The 27,292-nt window shown below is 41.1% G+C and overlaps 1 protein-coding gene across 2 annotated transcripts in view; it reads right to left on the reverse strand.

Moving 5' to 3' along the window:
• TAF4B (TATA-box binding protein associated factor 4b) overlaps positions 1-27,292 on the reverse strand; it is a 121,322-nt gene that overhangs the window by 83,349 nt on the left and 10,681 nt on the right. For both annotated transcript variants that reach the window (XM_037892719.2, XM_043539706.1), the window contains exons 2-6: positions 10,534-10,682; positions 7,384-7,491; positions 3,643-3,810; positions 3,419-3,541; positions 717-806 (exon numbers count right to left, since the gene is read on the reverse strand). In XM_037892719.2, the coding sequence (XP_037748647.1) occupies positions 717-806; positions 3,419-3,541; positions 3,643-3,810; positions 7,384-7,491; positions 10,534-10,682 (638 nt within the window). The remainder of the gene's footprint in view (positions 1-716; positions 807-3,418; positions 3,542-3,642; positions 3,811-7,383; positions 7,492-10,533; positions 10,683-27,292) is intronic.

A 27,292-nucleotide genomic window follows, 5' to 3' on the forward strand; every position in this document is an offset into this window, starting at 1 on the left:
AGTAAGACAGTGGGAGTTGTGCGCAGGGACAAAAGTAGCTTACTCTTTCTATGGCAGCGAAGTCACAACTATTTCATATAAAGACTGTCAAGCACTAGCCCCAACACAAGATGGCAGCTTTAAAAATGTTTTAGAAACAAAATTGCTCTATCATCATCATCACTTTAGATTAACAGTGAAAATTTTACAAATCCATCTGATTTGTAACTATTTGTGCTCAGGTTTTTTTGTGTTTCTCTCTGCTCAGACAATGAAGCAAACAGAAGTAATTGACTTCATTTCACTATCAGGTTCTTAGCACTGCAATGGATTTCAAGCCCTACAGCTGAATATTAGACAACTAACTTTTTATTAGAACTGTTTTTTAATTTTTGAAAGCTCTCTATTGATCTTAGATTTTATAAAACAAAACCAAAAACACTAAGCACAAAGTGTAAGTTTTGGACCAAACACTAAAAGTTGGTTGGGTCACTGGAAGAAAAAGATAGTTTACAGTTTGTGATGTTGGAACTGAGATGTAACAACGAAAAGAAAGGGATTAGTAAGGAAGTGGTTGACAGTGACAATATCGTGGCATATTTCCTGCTATCTTTTTCTAAAGTTTGATTTGCTAGTGTTTTGCAACGTGGGTTTGAAATTAGCTCCTAATATTGAATGACAAACCTATTTTAAAAAAGGTGTATACTATAAACTTCAGAACCACCACACAAACTTACCTTGAGGAAAGGAACTAGATATGGTTGCGGAGAAGACTTGAGTTCAACATACAGCTTTTTTGTAAATTCTTCTGGTTCAATTTTTGCTTCCTAAAGTGAAGAAAAGCTTTTTACATGAAGTTGATCCAATCATAAACAGGAGTAATTTCAAATTCTACCTAGAAAGGCAAGAAAAGCATCCCAATTCATGGGAATTCCAAGGAGCATGGAGTTATTGAATTCCCATATGATTTTATTCATGTGATGTTTTTAAACCTAACTGATGTTATAGTATTATAAATTAAATACTGTAGTACAGAATTAATTTCCTTTATGTCAGCTCTGAACAGTTATATAACAGCAATAACTGCTCAAGCATCCATTACAAGCAAGCAGCAAGTGCTTTCTAAGAGAAATGTTACTTACAGATATGTTGACCCCTCTGAGTACCATCAGTGTTGTGCAAAAATACTGTTTAATATACTTTTTTATTTTCTGTAAAATAAAGGTAATTTATCTACACACAGATCAAGATGGACTCAACTTCTAAGGTCTTAAAAAGCACAATTAAAAAGATAATTCAACAATTATATGTAATTCTTCTGTAAAACATACAGTGTATGAAAGTAGAGTACTTAGAGACTCTTTATAAAACATAATATAAAAAATAAACCTCATAATGCTCAGTTATTTATTCTGCAGAGGCTAATGGTATCTGAAAGTGGACAGGCCAACTAACCAAATGACAGTATTAGTATTTAGATCTTTTTATTCCATTCTGTTGCTTGTTTTGTCTCACTGAGCTTGGGCATAGATTGGGCCCTACTAAATTCACGGCCATGAAACACACATCATGGACCGTGAAATCTGGTCTTTTGTGTGCTTTTACCCTATACTATATAGATTTCACAGGGGAGACCAGCATTTCTCAAACTGGTGGGCCTGACCCAAGAGGGAGTTGCAGGGGGATCGCCAGGTTATTTTAGGGGGAGTCGCAGGATTGCCACCCTTACTTCTGTGCTGCTGCAGGTGGCGGTGCTGCCTTCAGAGCTAGGCAGCTGGAGAGCGGTGGTTGTTGGCTGGGCGCCCAGCTCTGAAGATAGCGCCCCGCCAGCAGCAGCACAGAAGTAAGGGTGGTAATACCATACCATGCCACCCTTACCTCTGCACTGCTGCCTTCAGCGCTGGGTGGCCGGAGAGAAGTGGTTGCCGACTCATAGCCCATCTCTGCAGGCAGCAGCCCAGAAGCAAGGGTGACAATACCATACCATGCCATCCTTACTTCTGCCTTGCTGATGGCGGCTCTGACTTCAGCAGGGCAGAAGTAAGGGTAGCAGTAGTGCAACTCCCCCTACAATAACCTTGTAGCGACTTCCTCACAACTCCTTTTTGGGTCAGGACCCCTACAATTACAACACCACAAAATTTCAGATTTAAAGAGCTGAAATCATGAAATTTACGATTTTTAAAATCCTATGACCGTGAAATTGACCAAAACGGACCGGGAATTTAGTAGGGCCCTAGGCATAGATCAATGAAAACCAGGACAGGTACTGCCTACGCTAGACCAGTTACTGATATATGTTGCATGTTTAGAATGATGTACCAGTACTTCAAACACACTACTGCAAGTGCTGTCTTAAGCACCATTTTATCTCAAAGATACAATAGTTTAAAAAAAAGAAAAAAGAAAAAAAAAGAAATAAAGAAAAGCTAAGTATAGGTTAAAAAGTTAAGGTTAGTATAAAATTTTTTTATTCTTTTCCTCCACTTGTTTTACAACATTTACCTAAGCCTTGTTTGTGTCCCCAAACAAACGTAACCAGTGTCAGAACAGCAGCAATTTTTTAAGCAATACTGCAAAAAAACGTCTGAATACACAAACGTGGAGAGGTAATAAAAAAAATCTTAAGCACATATTAACGAGTATACAAGATGCCACAGAAGAGCACAATTATCCCAGTCTATCCCAGCCTGGAAGCAGGCCTTGTAGTCCAATAAGAAAACCGGGGCAGAGAAAGAAGAGGGTAGGTGGATAAAGTTGCAGGATCTCACATCTGCCTTCATATTTACAAGGCTGTAGGCTCAATAAAACAGTATCAAAAGCTAGATTTCTCTGCTTCTATGACACTCAGTTAAGTTGCAATGGTAGGTAAACCAGATGTACAGTGCCACCAACTGAGGCATGCAGTCTCTAAAGTGGGATCACAAGAGAAGAGCAAAAGTGAGCAACTGCAAATCAAAAAAAAAAGTCACAGAAGACGAGAGAAAATAAAAGAAAATGCAACTGAGAGTAGAGAACAAGAGGACCCAGGGGAGGAGCTATCCATCCACAAGTCAACTGCAAGGAGACTTCTATCAGGAGAAACCAAGACCAATTAAGTTCGACCCTCAATCCCACGTACTAGCATGTCAGATTACTTTGTGCACTGAATAGGACAAAGTTTCTGTGTAGAAAAAATAGCATGCGATCATGTAATTGAAGCCTGAATCATAATGCATATACAAGAAGGGGCTAAATTAAGGTTGCCAGAATTCAGGTTTCCCATATATTTCTTAGCTTTAGAGTGCTTGACTTGACAACTTAAGTAATATTTATGAATTTTTAATGCATAATTAGAAAAAACAACTAAGCTAGAATAAGCTAACTTTGCAAAGTGCTTTGCATATAATGCCTTAAGTATTAAATATTGATAGAAGATTTTCAATAAAAAGAGTCTTACCAATAAATGTTGTACCAGATTCTTCACATTCTGTCCCATTTCTGGGGCTTGAGGTCCACTAGATGCCAGCTTTATTAACGTTGCAAGAAAATTCTTGCATTTCTTCACATTCTCTAGCATTTCCTTGTTGTGGAAGTCAAGGAAAGACTTAGTTAGACACTGCACTGACTTTGAACCTCAGCGGCTTAGAGAAAGTGATATTTTAAATTACTTGTTTGCCTTACTGTGGAAGTGTTGGGCTGTGCTACTGTTGTGCCCTCTTCTTTGACAGAGATTGGCTTTTGGGAGACAGATGGTGCAGGAGGTCCTGTGACTGGAAGCTTTACAGGTGTTCCAGTACCTGGAGGTTTAACAGCAGTAACTGTCGTAACACTGTTAGTTGCAGCTGCTGGCTGAAAAGAGATATGAACACTTGTTTTACTGATACCTTCTCAACTTCGCAAACATATGCCATATACTCCTAAAGCGTAAGCAGTATTTTTCCCTAAGTCACCAAGTCAAACCATATCAGGACATAAATATGCATCAACACATCTGCCTCAGACACTAAACTTGCAACGACAATCATTAAACGTTATGTGCTTCATGTAACTGCAAATTAATCTTATTTAGTCAAAACAGAGAAGAAAAACCCCAGCCCTGTTTCTCCAATCAATATTGGAGAAGGTCAGTCTTTGCTTGTGAGCTCTCCAGAATAAAAAAAAAAAGTGAGGGTAATCAACAATTTTTTTTTTGAGCAAGCTGATGGTGCGATTGTATAAAGCTTACATTACACAATCTAGGATACAACAGTCTAGGACTGTGTTGGGGGAGCGGGATGCCACTCTGAAAGACTGACTAGCAAAAACTAAAACAATACAATTGCCAGCTTTTACTTAAGATCTTAGAACTTAACACTTGCTGCTATGTTAAGATGATTAGAATTCAGCTCACTCACCCACAGTTGTCTTTGCTCTAAAATGGCACACAGGAGTATAGTAGTAAAAACTAATCTTTCAGTGAAGTAAGCAGGTATGACTGGAACCATACCAAGTACAGATCTGTTGAGTAAGGAGGTGCTATATTGGCTCTGTTTTAAGAGGACACTTTTCAGAATCAGAAAGGACTAACATTTAAATTTATGACAAATGTGATCATTCTTTCAATCCCTCTTCTCATTTCTTTGCTGCAAGTGGGCATGTCTCCAGGTAGCTGCCAACCATCACAAGCTGATCCATCTGATATGGAAGAAGCAAGCAGTTTCAAGAAAGCATGCCAGCTTAGCTTCCTGCTGCTGGTACACTTTAACAGCTCTCTGCAGGATCTTTGCCACCACTGTCTCTTCCAAGGATGTAGCTCAACAGATCTATGGCCATAGGGAGGCCAACTGGGCAACAGAATCCCAGAAACAGATGGACGGGAAGAGGACTGATAGGAACAGAGTACAGAACTGTCAAGTTGCAATGTTTTGGGTTTAAAAAAAAGTTGCTTTGGAGCTACTCTCTTGTGAGTTCTGACATATTTATAGGTCAAGACAAGATCAGTATTCTAGAAGCTGAAGAGAGGGGGTCAAGAAGTCTACCTTCCCCCTCCCCAGAAACACTGATATATGGGAATAAGATTCTATCGCCTGCCTCTCAACCTTCTCCACTACTCTGACATGATGCTCATTCGTAGTCCAAGTAATGGAGAAATTCACATAAATGATAGATCTTGTATTAGTGGCATTTATCCTGCATATTTGGAAAAGGTTTGTATGCGGAGCAGTTGCTGTCTTGAAATGACAGTACCCCAGCATGATGCTAATTAGATAGTCAACTTTGTGATCCCTTCTGGGATGAGACAAACAGCCTGCACAATCTGAGATGGGGAGGGGTGCACGGGATTTGAGGTTTTTAGGAAAAAGAAGAGCTGAAACATCAAAGAATAAGAACAATACCTCTGCAGACTGGACAGAATACTGAGTTGGTAATATTTATTGCAGAATATGTTGTGCCAATAGCTTTACACACTATTTACTACAGTAGTTTTAGTACAGGAAAAAGCTAAACTAAACTAGCTTAGCATTGTATCTCTCCATATTAACTTTTTTTTTTTTTTTTTTTTTAAACACTTCCTGACTATGGTCTTCTGATGCTGTCGATACTATTGCTAGCAAGCTGATTTTTGAGGGGTTGGCTAGTTGATACAACATAGCTACAGAACAAGCCTCTTGGGCTCCCTTCCTTCCTTTCTCAAAGACAGTTCAAGACAAGCTTAGATGCCCCACTGGCTGCCCCACGGCCAGGAGCAGAAGGGGGGAAATGCTCCTGTGGTGGCCGAACCCCTCTATACTACACTAATCTATTCAGGATTTCTGAGAGAGGGCAGGCTGATTTTCCTTTTAGCGCAGTGGTGTTTAGACTTTGGTCCTTTAGAAAACTGGAAGTCTGTAAGGCTGCTTTTGTACCAGACAAAGCACCTATTCTTCAGACAGTGATCTTTCTTGTCTAGTCACGGGACGACCAGGAGTTTTGGGTTTTGTTTTTTTTTAAAACCAAATACCTCTAAGCACCCCTTTGTAAAAGACAGTTATGTGTCTATCTTGGTATTTCTTATAAAAAATGTGGCCAGTTAAGGTTTTAAATGGGCTGATGACACAAACTGAACAGAACAGAGATGCAAACTGCAAAAGGATGGCAGAATTAAAACAGTGTGTGCAAACAAAGGGAGATTTGTTACCAAATATACAGCTATAGAATTAAATATGGGATGGAGGATTGGGCTGTAAGGACTAAAATGAGCCGCTTCACCCATAAGATTAAACAGATTTATCTTCACATCATCTCCCTACTGCTAGCCTAGTATTATTTTCCTACATCCAGAAGTAGTGTGGGATCTGGAGCGGAGAGGTCCAGGAAAGGACCTCTGTCTAAAGACATCACCAGCATATGAGAAGGTTTACAAACACCTGTAATTAGACCAAACTGAAGAACAAACCCACATCTGTTCTTGATGAATGCAAGATTTACATTCTTCCCTATGTGTATAAATAAAATAGGAAATTTTAAAGTGAAGTGGTTGCCATATCTCTCCCCCAACCCCTTGAGCTTCCTCCTCATTGCAGGGGGGTGAAGACTCTCCCCATACCCTCTCTTTATGTCATAAGCAGATCTGTTGTCAATATACGTGGGCATCTGAAGTCAGCAGGATAGCTTTAGAAGTCAGCTTGTTAATTACTGCTGTAGGCTAGGAAGTCCCTTTCCTAATGACCAGCCAAGTGAAGAACTCACCGCCAGTGGGGGGGGGAGTGCCCCTGCTCAGGACTCTGAGCCACCTGACACAGCCAAGTCCCTTTATGCTGTCTTTTCATGATGGGAAAGAGAACATGTCAGACTTCCCCCAGGCTTCTTTGCCACCAGTCTTTTTTAGTATAGAAAGGATTAGTTTGCTAGTATTATACAATGTTTATCCAATATTTTGCTCCCTAAGAACAGACAGGTAGCCCTGTACAGAAAGCAAGACTGGGATGTACATGGGATTCTTTTAAAAAAGAAAGCATGCCCAGAGACAATACTGCTGTGGATAGTGAAACACAACACTGACACAGCTGTCTCTATCCCAATATCTAGATAGAAGTGTATTAAAAAAACACATAGCTATGGAATTTAAAGTCAGATTGTACATACAAGCAATTGCCAATCCGTATACAATCATATAGTGTCATTGTAGCCACGTTGGTCCCAAGATATTAGAGAGACAAAGATGGGTGAAGGAATATCTTACTGGATCATCTGCTGTTGGTAAGAGACCCAAGCTTTCAAGGTTACACAGAGCTCTGATATTAAATCACCCATCTTGTCTCTCTAACCTAGATGATTGGCTCTCCTGAGCTGTTTTGGGCAACCCGTAAAATTATACATTTTAAACATTATATAACCTTCATTTTTATCTGAAAAATATTAAAGAACTCAATGCCATCTTTAAAAAAAAAGGTAAAGACATACCTGTACTATAGCAGGTCTTTGATCAGTAGATGCAACTGAATTTGTTGCTTGAGATACTGTTTTCAGAGGAGGAGTTACTACTTTTTTTACTAAATGGGTGCCAGTGTTCTTTAAAATAGAAAGAGAACATTTAAGATACAGGAGGCATAGAATAGTAGTTAGGCTAATTAATAAAGGTACAAACATTTACCTAAACTAGTACTTACTCTTGCCCAATGCAAAACATTTTTAAAAAGGCATTAATTTAATCCAACAATTTTAAAATGAATTTGGGGAGGAGTGTGCAGGTGTAAATAAACCTATTTAACTACCAATGTTATAACAAGGTAAGCAGATACAGTACAGTAAACAAAATAGTTTGGGCATGTTTGCTGATTAGTACAGAACTAGTCAAACAGTGACCATGTCATGAAGAGAATCACTCAGGTTACTCTTCATTTTGACATGTCCATATTTGTGTGGTTCATACATTAAGGCTAAAATTCTATGTATTTTCAGATCTACACAGAATCACAAGAAATGTAGCACTGGGCGGGGTCAACTAATCCAGCCCCATGTGCTGAGGCAGGATGAAGTATATCTAGACCATCAATGATAGCAGTTTGTCTAACCTGTTCCTAAAAACCTCCAGTGATATGGGTGCAACATCCACCCTTGGAAGCCTATACCAGTGCTTAATTCATTATCCTTATAGTTAAAAAGCTTTTCCTAATATCTAACCTAAACCTTCCTTGCTGAAGATTAAACCCATTACTTCTTGTCCGACCTTCAATGGACATGGAGAACAACTGACCACAGTCCTCTTTATAACAGCCTTATCAGATCCTCGATCTTCTTAAGACTAAACATGCCCAGTTTTTGAAACCTTTCCTCATAGGTCAGGTTTTTGACACCTTCTTTCATTTTTGTGGCTCTCCTCTGGACTCTCTCCAGTTTGTCCACATTTTTCTTGAAGTGCAGCACCCAAAGCTGTATACAATACTCCAGCTGAAGCATCACTAGTGCCAAACAGAGCGGGACAGTTACCTCCCGTGTCTTACATAACACTGTTGTTGACACATCCCAAAATATCAGCCTTTCACAATTGCATCATGTTGTTTCATATATGCAATTTGTGATCCACTATAATTCCCAGAACTTTTTTAGCAGTACTACCACCTACCTAGTTATTTCCCCATTTTGTACTTGTGCATTTGATTTTTCCTTCCTAAATGTAGTCCTTTTCACTTGTCTTTATTGAATTTCACCCTGTTGGTCTCAGATCAGTTCTCCAGTTTGTCAAGGTCATTTTGAATTCTAATCCCGTCCTCCACAGTGCTTGCAACCCCTCCTAGTTAGGTGTCATCTGCAAGTTTCATAAGCACATTCTCCACTACATCATTCAAGTCATTAAAGAAAATATTGATTAGTACCTGACACAGAATAGACCCTACTCTGTACACCCCCCCACTTAGAGTAGCTATCAGTGGTTTGCTGTCAGAGTCTAGGGTCTTTCAACCAGTTGTGTACACTCCATATAGTAATTTCATCTAGTCCCCACTTCCCTAGGTTGCGTAGAAGAATGTCATGTGGGACTGTGTCCAACGTCTTCCTAAAATCAAGATATACCACATCCAAAGCTTCCCCCCCTTAACCACTAAACTAATAACTCCATCCAAGGAAGATGCCTAAAGATCAGCCTCCAAGTTCAGCACTTCTGAAATTCAGGGCACCTACCTAGGTGCTTAAATATGGAGTTTAAGTCTTAGAAAAACTTAGTTTTATCTACTAATCAAGTTTTTTTTTTAAAAAAAAAAACATGCAAACCTTGTATCATTTACTTTTTTATTTTATTAATTTTAGATAGCGAATGGTGAGTCTTCTCCAATTTGAAGGTACTGCCACAGTAACTTAGCTGCAAACACTGCAAGGGATGTTAAAATCAAAATATAACTACTTAGCATGTATATAGTGCTTCCAGAAGCAAGTGCTTCACAAACATTAAAAGGGTTTCCTTTCTCTTTTTTAAATTCCAAGGTTGGGTTTTTGTTGTTTTGTTTTGAAGACATAGTAAGTGTGCCTAGAATACACAGCAATGCCCCTCTGTTTGTATTGCAGAAACACCTACAAGCGCCATTGTGCTAGGCACTGTACACACACAACAAGATGGCCCTCTGCCAGAGAGTTTATAAGCTAAATAGGAGGAACAAGCAGCAGATCAGGGAGGAGCATATAAACTAGTAACTGCACAATTAGCAATTTCAAAACAGTTTTGTTTTCAAAACCAGCATTTGAGCTAATTACAGAGGCCATTACACTGGTTAAGAGGGACAATGTGTGAGAACAGCAAGACTGAAATCCACTGTTGGAGACTATTTGCTAGCTATGCTATAAAAATTATAACCCTAGGAGGTTTTACAGGATTTCATTGGAAGAGTTTTCACGTTCAATACTAATTTAAGTATTATGTTTATTGAAAGGAAAAGGAAACCAGTATCAATGCTAGTTTAGTTACAATTAAACATTAAATTGTTTTAAAATTTTGTTATAAAAGTCTTCTCATCACGTGAGCTATGCAATCCAGAGCAAAGTAGCAGAGTAAGTTTTAAATAGGCTTTGCACAACCAGATTTTTATTTTTAATTTCAACTAATAGATATTTTTAAAATTTTTCATTCATCAATTTAAATTTTCACAGTTGCAGGAAGTTATGGGGTAGAGAAGTCAGGTAATAAGGGGTCAGGAAGTTATTTAATGACAGACACATATTCCAAAATGGAAAGCTTTATAAACCATTAAGACAGTCATCACCACATCAAAATATACAAAATAAATATTCTTAAATCAAACCCTAAAAAAAAAAAAAAATCTGTTCTCATTTTACTTTGCCTATCTGTAAATTCTGATGATTATTGATAGAAATATTTTAGTCAGTTTGTTCGTGTATGGGGAAACTGACGTTTACTGATAAAAATCTAAATTGGCCAAGCCTAGTTTTTAAAGTATGAAAGCAAAATACACAGGGACATTTGTTCTTATGAAAAACTGACTTTCAAACAATGTTTAATGAATCTTCTACAAGGCTTGCAAATACTACATTATAAATACATCACATTAAGAAACATAATACGGTACAGTTATTGCAAAATCAAGCTGCTTGAAGAAGTTTTACCTGTACAGTACATATTCTGACTGAGGGTGTGCTGGTAGGTATTGATGGTCTTGCACCTGTGTTATTTTGTGACTGGCTCTGTGCTCGAGCTATTGCTTGTTGAGATACTAACATTAATTGACCACTGTTACTTCTGATAAGAACTGTACCTGTTGGCAAGAAAAAGGAACAGACTGTTAAGAAGAATTACTGTATTGAAGAGTACCCAAGGAATTTTTAAAAATTATATTACATGCAAAGAACTGAGCTAATATGATATCAATATCCCCACAAAGTGAGTCAGAATAAGGAAATGCAAGGGCTAAGGTTCAAAGAGCAGTCTTAACTTGACTGTCTTGCACTTTATGTATGTTTCTTGACAGCAATATTATTTAATTATTAGAGTCACAGCAACATTCAACAAATAGCAATACTGAGCTACACATTTAATACACCACATATTACATTTTGATTTTAATTACACAAAATTGGATTTTTGCTTTTCCAATGATACTTGGTTTTGTTTGCTTGTTTTTTTAAAGAAATATGAAGAAAATCCAGAGCGGATTGGTTGGCAGCACTTGCTTGTGCAACTATCTGACTTGGAGAGCTTAAGAGCTCTTCTAGATTTGTTTGCACTTAATTCCCTGAACCAACAAGTGTACCCTTAAACATAGATGAACATAAGTGTGCCCTTACAGACTAGAGGAAGTTTGGAATGGAAACTGAAATATGTAGGCAAACTGATATTTATTAGAAAGCAATTGTCGCTTCCAGTAAGAGCCAGCCATTGGCCGAAGACCTCTTTAAAAAAATTTTAAACCCATTTTGAACAGAAACAAAGATTTTATTTAGACATTCAGGAAAAAGACATCCTACTTTCTTTGCCCCTTTCCTGTCTCTGAGTTGTCTTTTTACCTACACATTTCTTTCCCTGTAGCAATTCCCAATATCCAAAACCTTTTCTTAAAAAGAACATTAAAATTTTACTCAAGTATCTTTAATAATGAAGTCTTTCCCAGAGCTTTCCATAGTAGTGAAATATCAGTAAGCATATGAAACAACTCAACCAAGCATGCGGCGAGTCTACATTTGTTACATAATACAAACCAGAATCGCTCAACATGATACTTTTTGCTTGAGGTACTTCACACTCTCTAGCCCCTGTACTTTTAAACAAGATTGTAGTTCAGGTCTGCTACACTATAGTTGTATTTCTCTAGCACCTATTCCACGCTCAAGGCATCTTCCAATCTAGTATTAGTTCTCAGAATGTGCAAAACCACGAAACGAACCCAGTCAAGGTCTACAGTTTCTTCAACTGACAGCTATTGCACATACAAGGGGAAGTCTACACAACAGCTGGGAGATGTAATTTCCAACACAGGTAGATGTGCATTAGTGCCTAAATACAGCAGTGTGGCTGTGACAACTTGGATGGTGACTCAGGTTAGCCACCCAAGTATAATCCTGCCAGACCCCCACATATGTACTCAGGAGGTATAATTCCCAGTATGGGTAGTCATATGTATGGTAGCTCTCCTCGAGCTAGCACTTGAAAATAAGTGCGCCCGCTGCATCTCAGGCTAGCCACTTAGCTGCTTTGCAGACATACCCATATTGAGCCATGGTTTGCAATACTAACAGACTATTATCTTTTGGCAGACTGGAGCCAGCTGATCTTCCAGGCCCTGCTCCTTCAAACACTTATGCACATGCCTAACATCACTTACATGACCAGTCCCATTGACTTCAATTGGACTACTCACATGAGTAATGCTAAGCAAATGCATAAGTGTTTGCAGGATTGGGACCCAAGTGTGATGTTCACTAAAGCCTATTTCATCATTAGTGAAGTTATTTATACACAAGTTTCCATGAGAAGGAAAAATATCTGATCAGCAGTCAATTACAGTTAATCATTCTGCTGGAATTAAAGATGTCCGAGTAGATAGAGGAAATTCACTGTTGCTTCATACATTCACTTTGGTATATTTACATTTGGAAGACATTAAAGGGACACAGTCAGATCAGTTTTGGCCCAGACTTAAAACTCTATATTACAAAATCTAAAGACATTTTGAGATGGATAATTTTTTCTTCTAACATACTTTTAACATTCCAAAGGAAACAAGGCTTTTGGTTTCTTCAAACAAAAGATTTGGTTATCGTGTCTGCAACCTTAACTTTGGGCTTGTCTTCACTACTGGGGTAAGTTGACCTAAGTTACGTTACTCCAGCTACGTGAATAACTTAGCTGGAGTCTACATAGCTTAGGTAGACTTACCCCAGTGTCTTCACTGCCCTGAGCTGGTGGGAGACTGTCTCTGGTCAACTTCTCTTACCCTTCTCGAAGAGCTGGAGTAACGGGGTTGATCGGAGAGTGCTCTGCCATCGATTTAGCAGGTCTTCACTAGACCTGCTAAATAGACCCCTGTTGCATGGACTGCAGCAGTGCTGTTCTCCCTGTAGTGGAGACTAGCCCTTTGTGCAATGCCAGAGAGGATGAGAAGTGACGTATGTCCACACTAGCACTTTTGTCAGTATAAATTATGACGCTCTGAGGGGTGTTTTTTCACACCCGAGTGACTTAAGTTACACCGAGAGAAGCGCCGGTGTGCACAGTGCTATGTCAGCAGGAAACATTCTCCTGCCGACATAGCTACCGCTGCTCATGGAGGTGGTTTTATTATGCTGATGGGAGAGCTCTTTCCTGTCAATATAGAGCGCTATACAAGCGATCTTACAGCATCACAGATGTATTGGTACAGCTGTGCCATTATAAGCTTGCTAGTGTAGACATGGCCTTAGTCTCATACACTTCTCTCAGGATGGACAATTTAAGATAAACAGTCAAAATTTTAAAGTGCTTAAGTTTAATAGATTTGGGTATTCTGTCACATAATTTTTAAAATATGCGCTTTAATCTAACTCTCAGAAATTGCCAGAAATAACTTAGCTCAGTTTATTACAGATTTTTGTCAATACTTTTAGTCTTGATTACATTAAGACCTGCTAAAACTCAAACAGTGTCTGGAAGAGTCCACTCTATCACCAAGTTACCTAAATTCACCACTGGGCTGTTTAGTTCGACTTGGCTTAAGTGACAGCAATTTCCACCAAAAGCGCACAACCAAGGGAAATTCTTAAAGTGCAATCCATAAACATATCTTTCTTTAAAACGCAAAGCTTGCAAAAACCATTATATATTGGATCATGACACAATGAAAGTTCCCCAGTATCACCATCTGTGAGGAAGATTAAAATATTGAATGCCTTTCTATACAGTAAAAGAAAAGGTCTTGTCTACATGGTGCACTCGGGAAAGTTAAGCACCTTTAATTAATTCATCTTAAGTGCATTAGTTAAAGCACATTGAGAGCATCTACACAGGGATTTTTTTTCAGAAGTAAATTGGCCTTAGCTCACTATCACTTAATCCAAGAATCTGCACAGGGGTTTAAATGCACTTAACTTCACACTTTTAGGCCATGTCTACACTAGCAAGCTTACAGCAGCACAGCTGTACTGATACAGGTGTGCCTCTAAGATCGCTCATGTAGCCACTCTATGCCGATGAGAGAGAGCTCTCCCATCAACATAATAAAACCACCTAAATGAGTTGCAAAAACTATGATGGCAGAAGAACATCTGCCGACAATAGTGCTGTGCACAGGAGCACTAATGCCAGTCAAACTTATGCTGCTCAGGGGTGTTTTTTCCCCAGCTCCCTGAGCAATGTGAGTTTTGCTGACATAAGTGGAAGTGTAGACGTGGCCTTACTCTTAACTTTCCTGAAGTATGTCTACGCCACAGATGCTACAGCAAACAGGTGTGCTGCTTTAATGCCCTAGCAAAGAAGCTTTCTGCATCAATAGAAGGCTTTTTCCATTGATGGGATTAGTTCACCTCACTGTGAAGCGGTTGCTAGGTCAATAGAAGAATTCTTCTGTCAGCCTAGCTGTGTCTACATGTGGGCTTAGGTCAACCTAACCACAGTGCTCAGGGCAGGAAATTTTTCACAGGCCTGACTGACATAGCTAGGTCGATCTAACTTTTACGTACAATACAGGCCTGCGTGTCCCTGTGTATCTTAGTTATCACATTTACACTTGTCAAGGAAAATAGTCACTCTTTGGATATTTTGAATACTGACTATTTAAACAAAATGATTTCTTTAAAAGCACTTTTCCTTGCCACAAGAGCCTAAGGCCCAATACTTAGAAAATGAAAAAGCAGTCTGCTACAAAATAAATCTTTCAGAATTCCTTCAGTGAAGTGTGAATTCAACCCAACTGTCCTAATAGAACAGGAATTACCGCAGCTTAACTTTCAAAGCAAGAGCATTTAAATTTATTCCAATAGAAGACCTGCATTTTTGTTAGTTAAAAGTTTGTTGCCAACTCTATTAATATTCACTTTCCAATCAAATTCATCTGATTGAAATGCGGAAGAAGGCAGAGAAATTTTTAAAAAGACTTTCATATCTCAGACCAATAAGTGAATGTGTCTAAACATAATAGCAAATACACTTATATTTTAAAACATTAAAGTCACTCTCTTCCTCCTTCACTTACATAACCTTACCAAGATTTGGATTTTGCGCATCTCTTGTGATACGTGCTACAATAGAGTGGGGAACATTTCTGAGTCAAATAGAACTGATTTCCATAGAATGGTGAAGACAACATATGAGAAAACAGCTACTTGTTTACCTTCATTGAAAGAGCGAGTTGGGAAGGAGAAATGTGGGATGGAATTTTCAGAGACGCCTAAGAAAGTTAGGGGCTCAAATACGATTGAAAGTTAATAGGGTTTGGGCCCCTAACTCCTTTGAAAATCCCAGCTATCATTGTTTTCTCAGAGTCCTCAGGCTGTAAACACTCAAATGAGTAAGGAATCGCTTAAGGCATTACAAACAGGGTATTAATAAGTTAGCAAAAACAAAGATAGGACAATTTCCCTGATATTTAGCCTACAAATACTGAAGCCTCTTCAGCTATGAAAAAAGGTTAAAAGTAAACAAAAGCCCCGATCACTTATACTGTTTAAAACTGTACTGGATAAAGCAGGACATGCTAAGATATCTTAAAGGAAAGGAAATTAACTCAAAAGCTGCAAATTACACCTGAAAGAGACCTAACGTTTATATGACTTGAATAAAAGTTTTGAAGCTATGGGGCTGTATGATTTCCTACACAACACAGGTTAAGGTTTATATTTTGTCTTATAAGGACACTGCTGACTAAGTAAAATACATTAATCAGGGCTTGAACAGATGCTTACTATGGATGCTGATACAGAAGATGGGAAGGGATATCACAGCAAGCCCCAAACCAACATATTAGGGAGAAGCTCAATAGGGGTTGCTGCTATTCAGACTGCACTATCTCTGTACCCTAGTCAGGTACCAGAATGGTGCCAAATACAGAAAAAGTAAATAAATGTAAAACTTCCAAGGAAGAGCCCATTTCTCTACTCACACTATGACCTAACTTTGGGGAAGGGAGTTCTCAATTACTCCGCTCCCCGATAGCCCTTTTTAGGGGTCCTCCCCACTTGTGAATAGCTCCTGTGTTTGCATCTGCTATTGCTTAGTTTTACTCTGCTGCTTAGGAAAACTAACAGTTTCCCTACAACCCAGCTGTGAAATGGACCTATCTTGTTCATTTCACTAGCAGCAGTGGCCAGATTATGAGGAAAGACTGGGAGGCAACCAGGATTAGGCCTGATCTACGTTGGAGACCAGTCCCAATTACAGCCATTAGTTTAGCTGCCCTAGCGTAGCTGCCTAGCAAAACTGCTAGAGACAGTGAGGTACATCTATGCAGCATATCAGTTTCAAGTAGGGATAAAATGCACTGATGAAAAAATTGTTGCTTATACTAGCTTTGACGGTCTACACTAGGGTTCTGAACCCAAGCTGGCCAGACTGACTGACTATCCGGCATAGGCAGAGACAAGATGAAGGGATGGATAAGGGAGGTCCTCAAGGTAGGGTACAGGAAGTCAACCAAGTTAATTTTATACTTTAGAACACCTTGCAGTAACGGACGTATGTTAAGGATTAACAACGTCTCATGCACAGATCCTCTTTTTAGGCACATACTAAGTGATAAAGCTGTTAATGTCTGGACAGCAAGATAGGTTTCATGTACTGCCTTTTCTAGCAAGTTTCAAAGAAACAAGTGAGGCCAAAAGCACATCAGTGGAAACAATCATCATACTTAGAGGTGCTCAAGATTGTGGTGTACTATTCAATGTGAGTAAGGCTACCAGAATTAGGCCCTTAAACAACAGTGTGTTGGTATAGATTTTTCAGCTATTACATTTTCACTTTTCTTATGAAGTGATAGTAGTTTGTCTAATCGTCAAATGAAAGTTATTTTCATTATGTTACTATTTAGAGGCATGTTTATACCCAAATTTCACAGAAGTCTTACATTTCTTATCAGAAAAGATGGTAATTGTTCAAGTTTTAAGCAACACTAACTTAGTGAGGAACAGTCTTTGGTCATAACCAATAAAGTAACTGTTTTACCTTAGAAACAAAGAATATTGTGGCTCAGAGCCTATCATTTAAAATCCAACAAGAATCAATGTAATTGGTGTTACCATTCAAACCTTAACTGATGGCATTGTGTTTCCATTGTCACTTGAACTTTACTAAGCCACAACTTAATATGAAAATTGGTCTTGAGGAAAATGACTATGCTTTGGTTCACATTTGCCTGTTCTATATTACAGAAAGGTGAAGGGTGTTTGGGCCTAACTTTTCACGTCTCTCTGGGCAGAGACTGTATTTGAAGAGTGCCACAGAACCTATTTTGCTCTGCTTTGGAGCCAAGCCTTTGAATAGCTCAGACAGCTTTTTGTCAGCACTTCTGCATCCCAACTCTTGTAGAACCTTGATAGATTTGCTGGCTTGAAAACTGAATAATTGAAGTCTCAAGTAATACTGTCTGGACCATTTCTCCTCAGTCAATTGTGAGAGATTTATTCACCTGAGCCCAAGTACTCCTGGGACCTTAGTTGCTGCTGAGGGAGTCAGGCTCCTTGAACTGCTGTTAGATTACTATTGGCTGAGCTGGCTGCTGGTAAGTAAAGTTGCCACATCTTCAATTTCAAAGAAACTGCTGCTCCATGAAGCATGTAATTCACATGCCACACCCCGTTCTTCTTTCTGCTGTGTATTACTCGGTATAGTTTATATCTGCTTTAATTTAATTGCTTTGAATAGCAAGTCAACTGTGTGGCACATTCACACAGCATACAGCACTATATATAGCTACACTACAATATAGATACTGTAATGCTCCCCCTAGCCCCAGGACAGATCTTTTCTATTTGTACAGCTTGGACATGTCAATGGATAGAACAAAGAAAGTGACTCAAAGTTTTTGAAGATGTGTCAGGAGAGGGACTCGATTCTCCCCAGCACACTATACAGTTTTAGATAGTTACGTAGCTCTAGTTAGCATCTTTAAAGACACCAGACAAGATAAAGCAATTGTACTGTAGCATATGCTAAGAGCTTTGTCAAGTGAAAGCCTAAGGGAGCCCACATGCTAGTAGACAACTGCTTTGTCTTGACCAGGATTTTTGAAGATGCTAACTAGATTGAGCTAGGTGACTCAATCTAACATTACGCTTTTAAATCCTAGTCTAGACAAAGCTTAAGGGCTTCTCTTCCTGGGAAAATTGTTCCAGAATGAAGTGTTCTTATTTGCATTGAATGCCCAAATGGGAGCTATGGTGAAAGAGCTTATTCCAGTCATTTTCCCCATGTAGATAAGCCCCTATATAGAGCACTGACTGGGGCTTAATTTGGGCTAATAAAATGTTAGAGGTGTTTATAAACTCTGAACGCTAAACAGTGATATAGGTTTGGGGTTATTTTTAAACAGAGCCCTTGGTTTTACTCAGTTACTTGGCAAACACTAAAATCCGTTCATTCTAAAGTTGAAAGTTTATTGATGAAACACATTAAAACAAGCCTTTTAACTGAAACTATGGTTGAGTGATTATGCAAAACAAACCTAAATCAAAACCTTTGAAGATTATCTCCTTTTGGGAGCAAAATATTAGTGTCATTTCCAAATCACCCTTTTCATCCATTCAGCCCTGATGCATAAAGGGTATTTATTTCTCCTGTTTCTAATAAACATGGTGGAGGAAATATGGCTTTTACTGATGTCTTTGGAACGCTGGATGGTAGGCTGGTCACAAATGGATGCTTTGGCTAGCAAATTGATCATGGCACCTGTTGCTTGGACCCTGGACCACTTTTCCAATCAGGGACATCTGATTGGGTCTTTTCTTATTAGAGAGGGCAGGGTCGCACTATGCTGATGCAATGCAACTGATTTTAGGGTTTGGAGAAAAGCCAAGAGGATTGGAAGAAAAATAGTGGGGAAGAAAGTAACATGAAAGGGAGGCAAAACAGGATCTTATGTGCCTCCGCAATGCTAGCAATTAGGTATCTCCACAGATGGGCTGAGGACAGGGTGTCATGATGATATTCAGCACTCAGAGGTAACAGTTTCTTAAACAAGAGCAAGGCCAGCTGGGTGGCCTTCCTCCTGGAAGATGGTCTCAGTCTGGTCTCCTCCTTCTAGCTTTGGGTTAGGGAAGATGAGATGAGACAAGGTGGGATGGTGGGGGTGGGGGAGGAAATGAGAGAGAAAAGACAATTTTCCCAAAGTCTCTCTAAGAAATCACCGGGGGGGGGAAGGGGCAGGGCTGGAGCACTGACAGAAAAAAAACTAGCAGGTGCTTAGCACCCAGCAGCAGCCATGCTCCCCCCTAGCACCTCCTGCCCACCAGTGGCTGCCGATCAACTCCTCCACCTCCTCCCAGCACCTCCTGCCCACTGCGATCAGCTGTTCTGCAGCATGTACTGGTGCTGAGGGGGGAGGGGGAGGAGCGGGGCAGGGCACACTTGGGGGAGGGGATGGAAAGAGGCAGGTCGGGGATGGGATGAGTTGGGGGCAGGAAACTGGGGCTAAGCGGAGGTTGAGCACCCCCTGGAACAAATGGAAGCTGGCGCCTGTACAAAACTATAACCCCAGTTGAACCCAAAAAGTAAAGGTTAGTCAGTGGAGACTATGGGGCATCTGATATAATTATTTCTAATTAACTAAATGGCAGGTGCCATTTAGCATCAGCTTAATTCTCCATGGACTTCAGGTGAAGTGCTAAATAAAGTACATTGGATGACAGACTCACTAGTTATCCAGTCCCAAGGTCAGAGAAGGATTATTCCAAACAGGAAAGTCAACCTCCTGACCAAGTGCAATTCAGGTATGTCTACCCCGCAATGCAAATCCAAGGTTAGTAGAACTCGGGTTAGCAGAGCCTGGGTTTGTTAATCTAGAGGGCTTGAGCATTTATACTCATTTGTAACCCCAGTTTAGGAATGCTGAATTTATGGTCCCAACCTGGGACTACATTATGCCTGCCCAAGTGCAACTACCCATATCCCAGACATCCTAGTGCTCTCCCAAAAGGAGGCTACTCCAGTCCTTTGTTCATGGTGCAATGTGGGAAAATTCGACTGCCCACCAAACTTGACTGTCCAGAGGGCAAAGAAAGTCATCCCATGGGACTGTGGAATACTTTTGGCGGATTCCAGAGCACAAGCCCAGTGAGGCTGTGACTACACTGCAAAACAATAGGGCTTGAACCCTGGGTCCTGGCTTGTTTCAGGCTTGGACCCTCCAAACTGTGAGGTCCTGAGATCCTGGGTCCAAACCCAGGATTAGCACAATTTGTGTGTGTAGATTGAAGGGTGATTAGGCTTGAGCCTCAATTCAAACCCTGGGTTTACACTGCACTGTGAACATAGCACTTCTCTATTTTTACTATTTTTTTAAATCTGAACGTCCAGAGTTCGAGGCCAGGAGGGACACCATTGTGATCTAGTTTGGTCTCTTGTATAGCACAGGCCACAGAACTTCCCCAAAATTGTTCTGAAAATGCTCTGGGAAATAAACATCCAATCTTGATGTAAAAATCACCCGTGATAGAGAATCCACCATGCTTCTTGCTAAGTTGTTCCAATAACTAATTAACCTCAAGGTCTAAAATTTTAGACCTTATTTCCAGTCTGAGTTTACCTATCACATTATACCTTTCCCTGCTAGACTGAAGAGCTCACTATCAAACATTAGCTACTTACAGATTGTAATCAAATTGGGAATAGTGTCACCCCTTAATCTTCTCTAAAATAAAAAAGTGAACTCGAGTCCATAAGGCATGTTTTCTGATCTTTTAATCATTCTCATGACTCTCCTCTGAACTCTCTCCAATTTATCAATATTCTTCTTGAATTGTGGACATCAGTATTGGACACAGTATTCCAACTGCACCAGTGCTAATATGCTATTCCTACTCAAGAGTCCCTTGTTTATGCATTCAAGGATTATAATAGCCCTTTTGGCCAGTGTCTCCATGCAAGCTCATGTTCAGATGATTCTCCACTATGACGCCCAATTTTTTCCCCCCAGAATCACTGACTCCCAAGATAGAGAAACACACACACACACCCCTCCCCCTCCCCACATCCTGCAAGCATGACCTACATTCTTTGTTCTTAGGCGTATAAATGTGCATTTAACTGTATTAAAACACATGTATTGTTTGCTTGCGCCTACCTGCTCAAGGGATCCAGACTGCACTGGATTAGTGACCTTCATTTTTTTTTTTTTTTTTACCACTCCACCAATATTTGGGTCATCTCCAAGCTTTATCAGTGATGACTTTATATTTTCTTCCAGGTTCATTGGTAAAAAGTGTTAAATAGCCTAGGGCACAAAACCAGTCCCTGTGGGATTCCACAGGAAAAACACCTGTTCAATAATAATTCCCTGTCCTGTCAGTTTTCAATCCACTTAAATGTGTGCCATGTTAGTTTTATATCATTCTAGTTTGTTTCTAAATCAAAATATCATGCAGTACCAAGTCAAACACCTTATAGAAGTCCAAGTATATTACATCAACACTATTACCTTAATCAACCAAACTTGTAATCAAAAGAGATATCAAGTAGTCTGACAGGATCTTTTTTTCCCTAAACCCATATTGATTGACAATTATATTACCCCCTTAATTCTTGAATAATGAGTCCTGTATCAGCTGCTCCATTATTTTGCCCTGGATCTGTATGAGACTGACAGACCTATGACAACTTGGATCATTCCATTTACCCTCTTTAAATATTGGCACAAAAATCAGCTTTCTTCCAGTCTTCTGGAACTTCCAGACATACTGAAGAATGCTGAAAATCAACATTAGTAGTCCAACAAGCTCCTCAGATAGCTCTTGTAAAACTCTTGGATGCAGGTTATCCAGACTTGCTGTTTTAAATTTGTCTAACTTTAGCAGTTGCTGTTTAACATCCAGAAGCAGCCAATAGCTCTTTGGGGATGATCATATCAATTCCTTCCACCCCAAAGGTGCTTATGAGCTCTACATGTCACACACATCCCATGCCTGCCACCCACCCCCGCCCCCCACACTCACACCCCAGCCTTTCTATATGCAGTGTTGTTGTAGCTGTGTCAGTTCCAGGATAGAGACAAGGTGGGTAAGGTAATTTCCTCTCCCCCCTCACCCTCTGCAGCGCCTTCCCCTACTGAAGGGGTGTTAATGGGCCACTTCACTTTGAATGGTCCCTTGGAACCTGTGTGAACTACTTATGCTAAACAATCATGTTGTATTTAGCTGTGACACTCTGACTAAGTTTTCCAGATCCGAAGAGCTCTGTGTAAGCTTCTCTTTCACCAACAGAAGTTGGTCAAATAAAAGATATCCCACCCACTTTGCCTCACTAAGGCCATGTCTACACTACAGAGTTAAGTAGACTTAAGTTTTGTTGATAGTCATAAGCCGCTTTAACAACATTGGTGGAGCACAGCCACACAAAGCTCCTTGTGTCAGCTGAATGCATCTACAGTTGTTGCTCTTGCATCAAAAAAGTGCTGCACTATGGGTAGCTATCCCACTGTGCAACTCGTCACCCTCTGCTGCTAGGAGCTCTGGGAACGGATCGCAGCGCATGCTTGCCGTCCCATGATGCAGTTCTTTCTGTCCTATCATTCCATGGGCTTCCTACTTCATTTTGAACCTTTTTCAACAGCCCTTGTAAACTGTGCACCCGCCATCTCTGCATGATAGCATGGATCCTGAGCTGCTGATCATTGTGGTGGTGAACATTATGAACGCAATGCAGCTGGTACTGCAGTATTTCATGAGCTGCGAAACAGAGTGAATTGGTGATGCCTGCCTTGCTGTCTGCCATGGAAACAAATAATTCAAGACTGCTGCTGGCATTCATGCATCAGTTTGCCATAGTGGACCATCGGTACTGGACTCGGGAAACAAGCACTGAGTGCTGGGATCACATTGTGATGCAGGTCTGGGATGATGAGCAGTAGCTGCAGAATTTCTGGATGTACAAAGCCACCTTCCTGGAACTGTGTGCGGAGCTCTCCCCAGTACTGTGGTGCAAGGATATCGGAATGAGAGCTGCCTTTACTGTGGAAAAAACAAGCAGTGATGCTGTGTGGAAGCTGGCAAAGCCAGACTGCTACCAGTCAGTCGTAAATCAGTTTGGAGCTGGAAAGTCCACCACAGTGATGCAAGCGTGCAGGGCCATTAATCGCCTCCTGCTATGAAGGAGTGACTCGTGGTAATGTCTAGGAAATAAATTGATGACTTTGAGGCAATGGGATTCCCTGCCTGTGGTAGGGCGATGGATGGAACACACAACCCAATTGTGGACTCAGACCATCTTGTGCCGGAGTACATCAGCCGAAAGGGCTACTTCTCCATAGTCTTGCAGGTGCCGGTGGATGACCGCGGCTGTTTCACTGATATCAATGCGAAGTGGTCAGGAAAGGTGCATGATGCATGCATCTTTCGGAACACTGGACCGTATAGAAAGCTGCATGCTGGGACTTTCCAGACCAGAATATTCCAGTGGGGGATGTGCAAATGTCCATAGTGATCCTTTGAGACCCCGCCTACCGCAGCTCATGAAGCCTTACACCAGGAACCTAGATAGCAGCCAGGAGCGCTTCAACAACAGGCTCAGCAGGTGCCAAATGACCGCTGAATGTGCTTTTTGGCTGATTAAAAGGTCTCTGGTGCTGTCTTTTTGGCCAGTTAGACCTCAATGAGGAAAATATTCCAATGGTCATTGTGGGCTGCTGCACGCTCCATAATATGTGCAAATCAAAGGGGGAAAGTTTCCCCAGGGGTGGGCTGCTGACTGGCTGGCTGCTGATTTTGAGCAGTCAGATACAAGGGCAAATAGAGGGGTGCAGAGGGAGGCTATTTGAATCAAGGAGGCTTTGAAGGAACATTTTGACAATGATTCCCAGTAACGTGTTTGTATGTGATGAATTTGGCCAGGCAATGTTTACTTGCCGCCATGAATTACTCCTGTAGTGCTTGCTTCTTGAGCATTAATTGCAAGGAGCAAATATTCCTACCTATAGCCAATGTGTTTCAGCATTAGCACTGAGCAACGTAGGTATGTCACAAATAAAGACTCATTATTTCAAAGACTCAGATTTAATAACGGGATAAAACAAACTTTTGGACAAACAGGGAACATAAAAGTGAGGAACAGTCTCGCAGATAGGGCTCTCACAGCTGGGTGTAATTCCAGCTTTCATTGGAAAACCAGTCTCTAGGCATGGAGTGCACAGGGTACTGTGAGAGACCAGGACCATGCAACAAATTTGGTAGGGGAGTTTGGGAAGGGCAGGGCCAGAGTTCTACTGTCGCAGGAAAGGGAGTCAGGCACAAATTTGCTCTAATTGCAGGCTAATGAGGTACTTCAACATCTCTATCTGGTCCTCCAGGAGCTTTACCTTCCACTCCTGCCCATGTCCTTTCCCGGCTATCCAGCCTTAGTCTTTCATTTGTCGTCTCTCTCCATGCTCATTTCACTATGTGATGCATCTGCTCACTGCAGCACTTTGAGAAACATATCTTCTTTACTGGGTCACTGCCTTATCTGATGGAGGCGCGTCACTGGTGTGGAGGAGTGTGTTCTCAAGGGCACATCTGCAGAAGGCAAAGCAGCAATCAAGAGAGATGGTATTGAGTGCCCTCACAGCTGTGAATCAGAAAAGTTACATACCCCTCTTTCTCACGGTCCCTTGGCTAGCACAGGTCACCACGAGTCCCATTTATGGTGAGTTCACATGGTGGGGGTGGGCAAAGGGGAAAAGGCAAGACAGGACAAAGGCTGGTTTGCAAAGGGGGTTACTATAAGTGGCTAGGGAGCCTATTCGGAATACTGGTACCCTTCCCTTTTCCATAGGATAGGGTAATCGAACCAGATATCTCACTCCTACAGGTAACCCAGGATGCAAGGGAGCATCTCCTGCATGCGTGTGGCTTCAGACCAGTTCTGTAGGCTGATTGCCTGTGTGTCGCTTTGGTCCCTGCAGAGCTAATTGCTGGGTAGTGCAGCAAAGTTTCCTATAGTGGTGGGGAGAAACAAGGCAGCTCTCCGAAGGAACCTTCAGCAGAGGATGGCAGAATTCCTAGAGGACAGTTTCCTAGAGATCACTATGGAGGATTCCAGAGACATCCCTGTGTACATTAACATATTTTTTGCCGTGGCCCCACTGCGCAGATGGATAGGCTTTATTAATTTCAGTCCCTTACCCTCCTCTACCATACAACAAAATACATGAGAGCTCAATCTCCTCTCATTGTGCAGTATCAAAGCAAAACGAGCACTTACCAGAGCTCCCCTCTCCTGCATCCTGCAAGCCAGAGCTGGAATGCTGGGACCGGCTAGACTCCTCCTGAGTGGAAGAGAGGTCCTGACTTGCCACACATCTGGACGACTTTGCCTTATGCTCCACATCATCCTCCAGTTCCACCTCCTCGTCCACCAATTCCTCATTGGGGTTGAGTCCTCTGGCTGCTGCTTCCAGTCCCCCAAAGTATCCACAGGGCTCTTGGTGGAGGTGGGGTCGCCACCAAGGATAGCGTGCCGCTCTGTATAGAAGCAGCATGTCTTTGGTGCTGCTCCAAAGCGACGGTTGGCCTCCCTTCCCTTCCGGTATGCCTGCCTCAGCTCCTTGATTTTACCATGACAGCTGCATGTACCTTTCATGCAATCAGCCTGTAGTATTGGATTTTCTACAGCTGGTGCAAAGCTGCGATTGTACAGCCTCCTCTCCCCATATACTCAGTAGATCAGACAGCTCTGGTGTGCTCCACACAGAAGCACGTCTGCTGTGTGAAGCCAGCACGGTCAACTGGGAAGATGCTGTGTGAACTATGCACCATGAGCAAACAGGAAGAGGAATTTCAAAAATTCCCTGGCTTCTAAAGAGGGGAGGGGCGCATACCTGTGTATCTTTGGGGCAGCAGAGTTCTAACTGCTAACCAGAGCAGTCATGATGGGCATTGTGGGACACCTCCTGGAGGCCACTTAAGGTGACATAACTAAGCGAGGTCGCTCTGTCGCAAAAAGCTCTATGCTGCTCGTCGAGGTGGTTTTATTATGTCGGCGTAGCAAGGGAGTTACATCGGCGGGAGGAGCATTTCAGTGTGTACAGTGTGTTTTGTCTATGAAAGCTGATTTGTTGACATAACTATGTAGCATAGACAAGGCCTAAGCTTTCTGAACAGTTATCCACAATCAGCTTGTACAGACCTTAGGTGGCAGTGAACTTGCCAGCAGCAAGTAAAACAGTTCTTTGTAGAGGACCCAGATGAAAAGAGAAACTGACTAAATTCCCATAATCTTAGTCACTTGCTTTCTGCAGCAAGTAGCAAAGCATGTTATGCACTGTAGGGCCCTGCCTATACTAGGGCTGTTTTTCAAAGCATACCTATCCACGGTTGCTAACACACCTTTTCAGCTCCATGGGAGTGAGCAATTTTAGCACGCCTAGTGTAAGCAGGCTGCTGCTACTGGTTTAAGCATCACCTAACCCTGCTCACAGGACATATCTGACATAAACCAGTAGCTGGCAGCCCTAGTACACTACAACATTGCTAACACCAGTAAAGCTAGACCAGATTTCGTAACAATGGTAAGCTTTTGAAGAGTATCCCTAATGTAAGCATATCATAAAGTAATAAAGGTGAATTCCTCAGTATCTAGGCAAGTTTCACACTTCACTGCCCTGCCCTTCCATAAGGGAAGCAGACCTGTTTGGCTGCTGGTGACCCTTCAAAAATGGCCTTTAAAACATCCCCCAGACAAACAGAGTAAGGATGAGAAGTAGAAGACAGAAAACTGAAAAGATGAACAGTGACAGAAAGGGCAAAAAAGAATATAAGGAGATCCAAGAACAGGGATGGGGAAAAGGAAGATAGAGTACTGAAATTACTATTGCTGCTGTTCTTTTTGCTCTATGTCATTTCTCTTCCATAAATGTGTTGGACCCCAGAATGTGAGGTCAGTTACCAGAGGTTTTTTTGGTTTTTATTTTTGTAGCCCTTTAGACTCATGTGCTAAGACCATGAGTAAGCTTGTCCACACTACTAGCCATTTTGGAAGATAAGAGCTATATCAAAAATATTAACAGGAACCTTATCCTCTAAACCCAGCCTTCAACTATTTCCATCACTGACACCTGCACAGCATTTATCACCACTACTTTTCTAACAGTAAATTGAAGTGAGTGGTCAGTCCACAACACAGCAAACAGATTGTCTTGTGTGTCATGGACTCTCTCACAATCTGAGCCACCATTAGCAATATCAGCATAGGCCAAGGACCGAATGAACACAGATCAGG

This window comes from Chelonia mydas, chromosome 2, assembly GCF_015237465.2.
Source record: "Chelonia mydas isolate rCheMyd1 chromosome 2, rCheMyd1.pri.v2, whole genome shotgun sequence".
Lineage (NCBI taxonomy): Eukaryota > Metazoa > Chordata > Testudines > Cheloniidae > Chelonia > Chelonia mydas.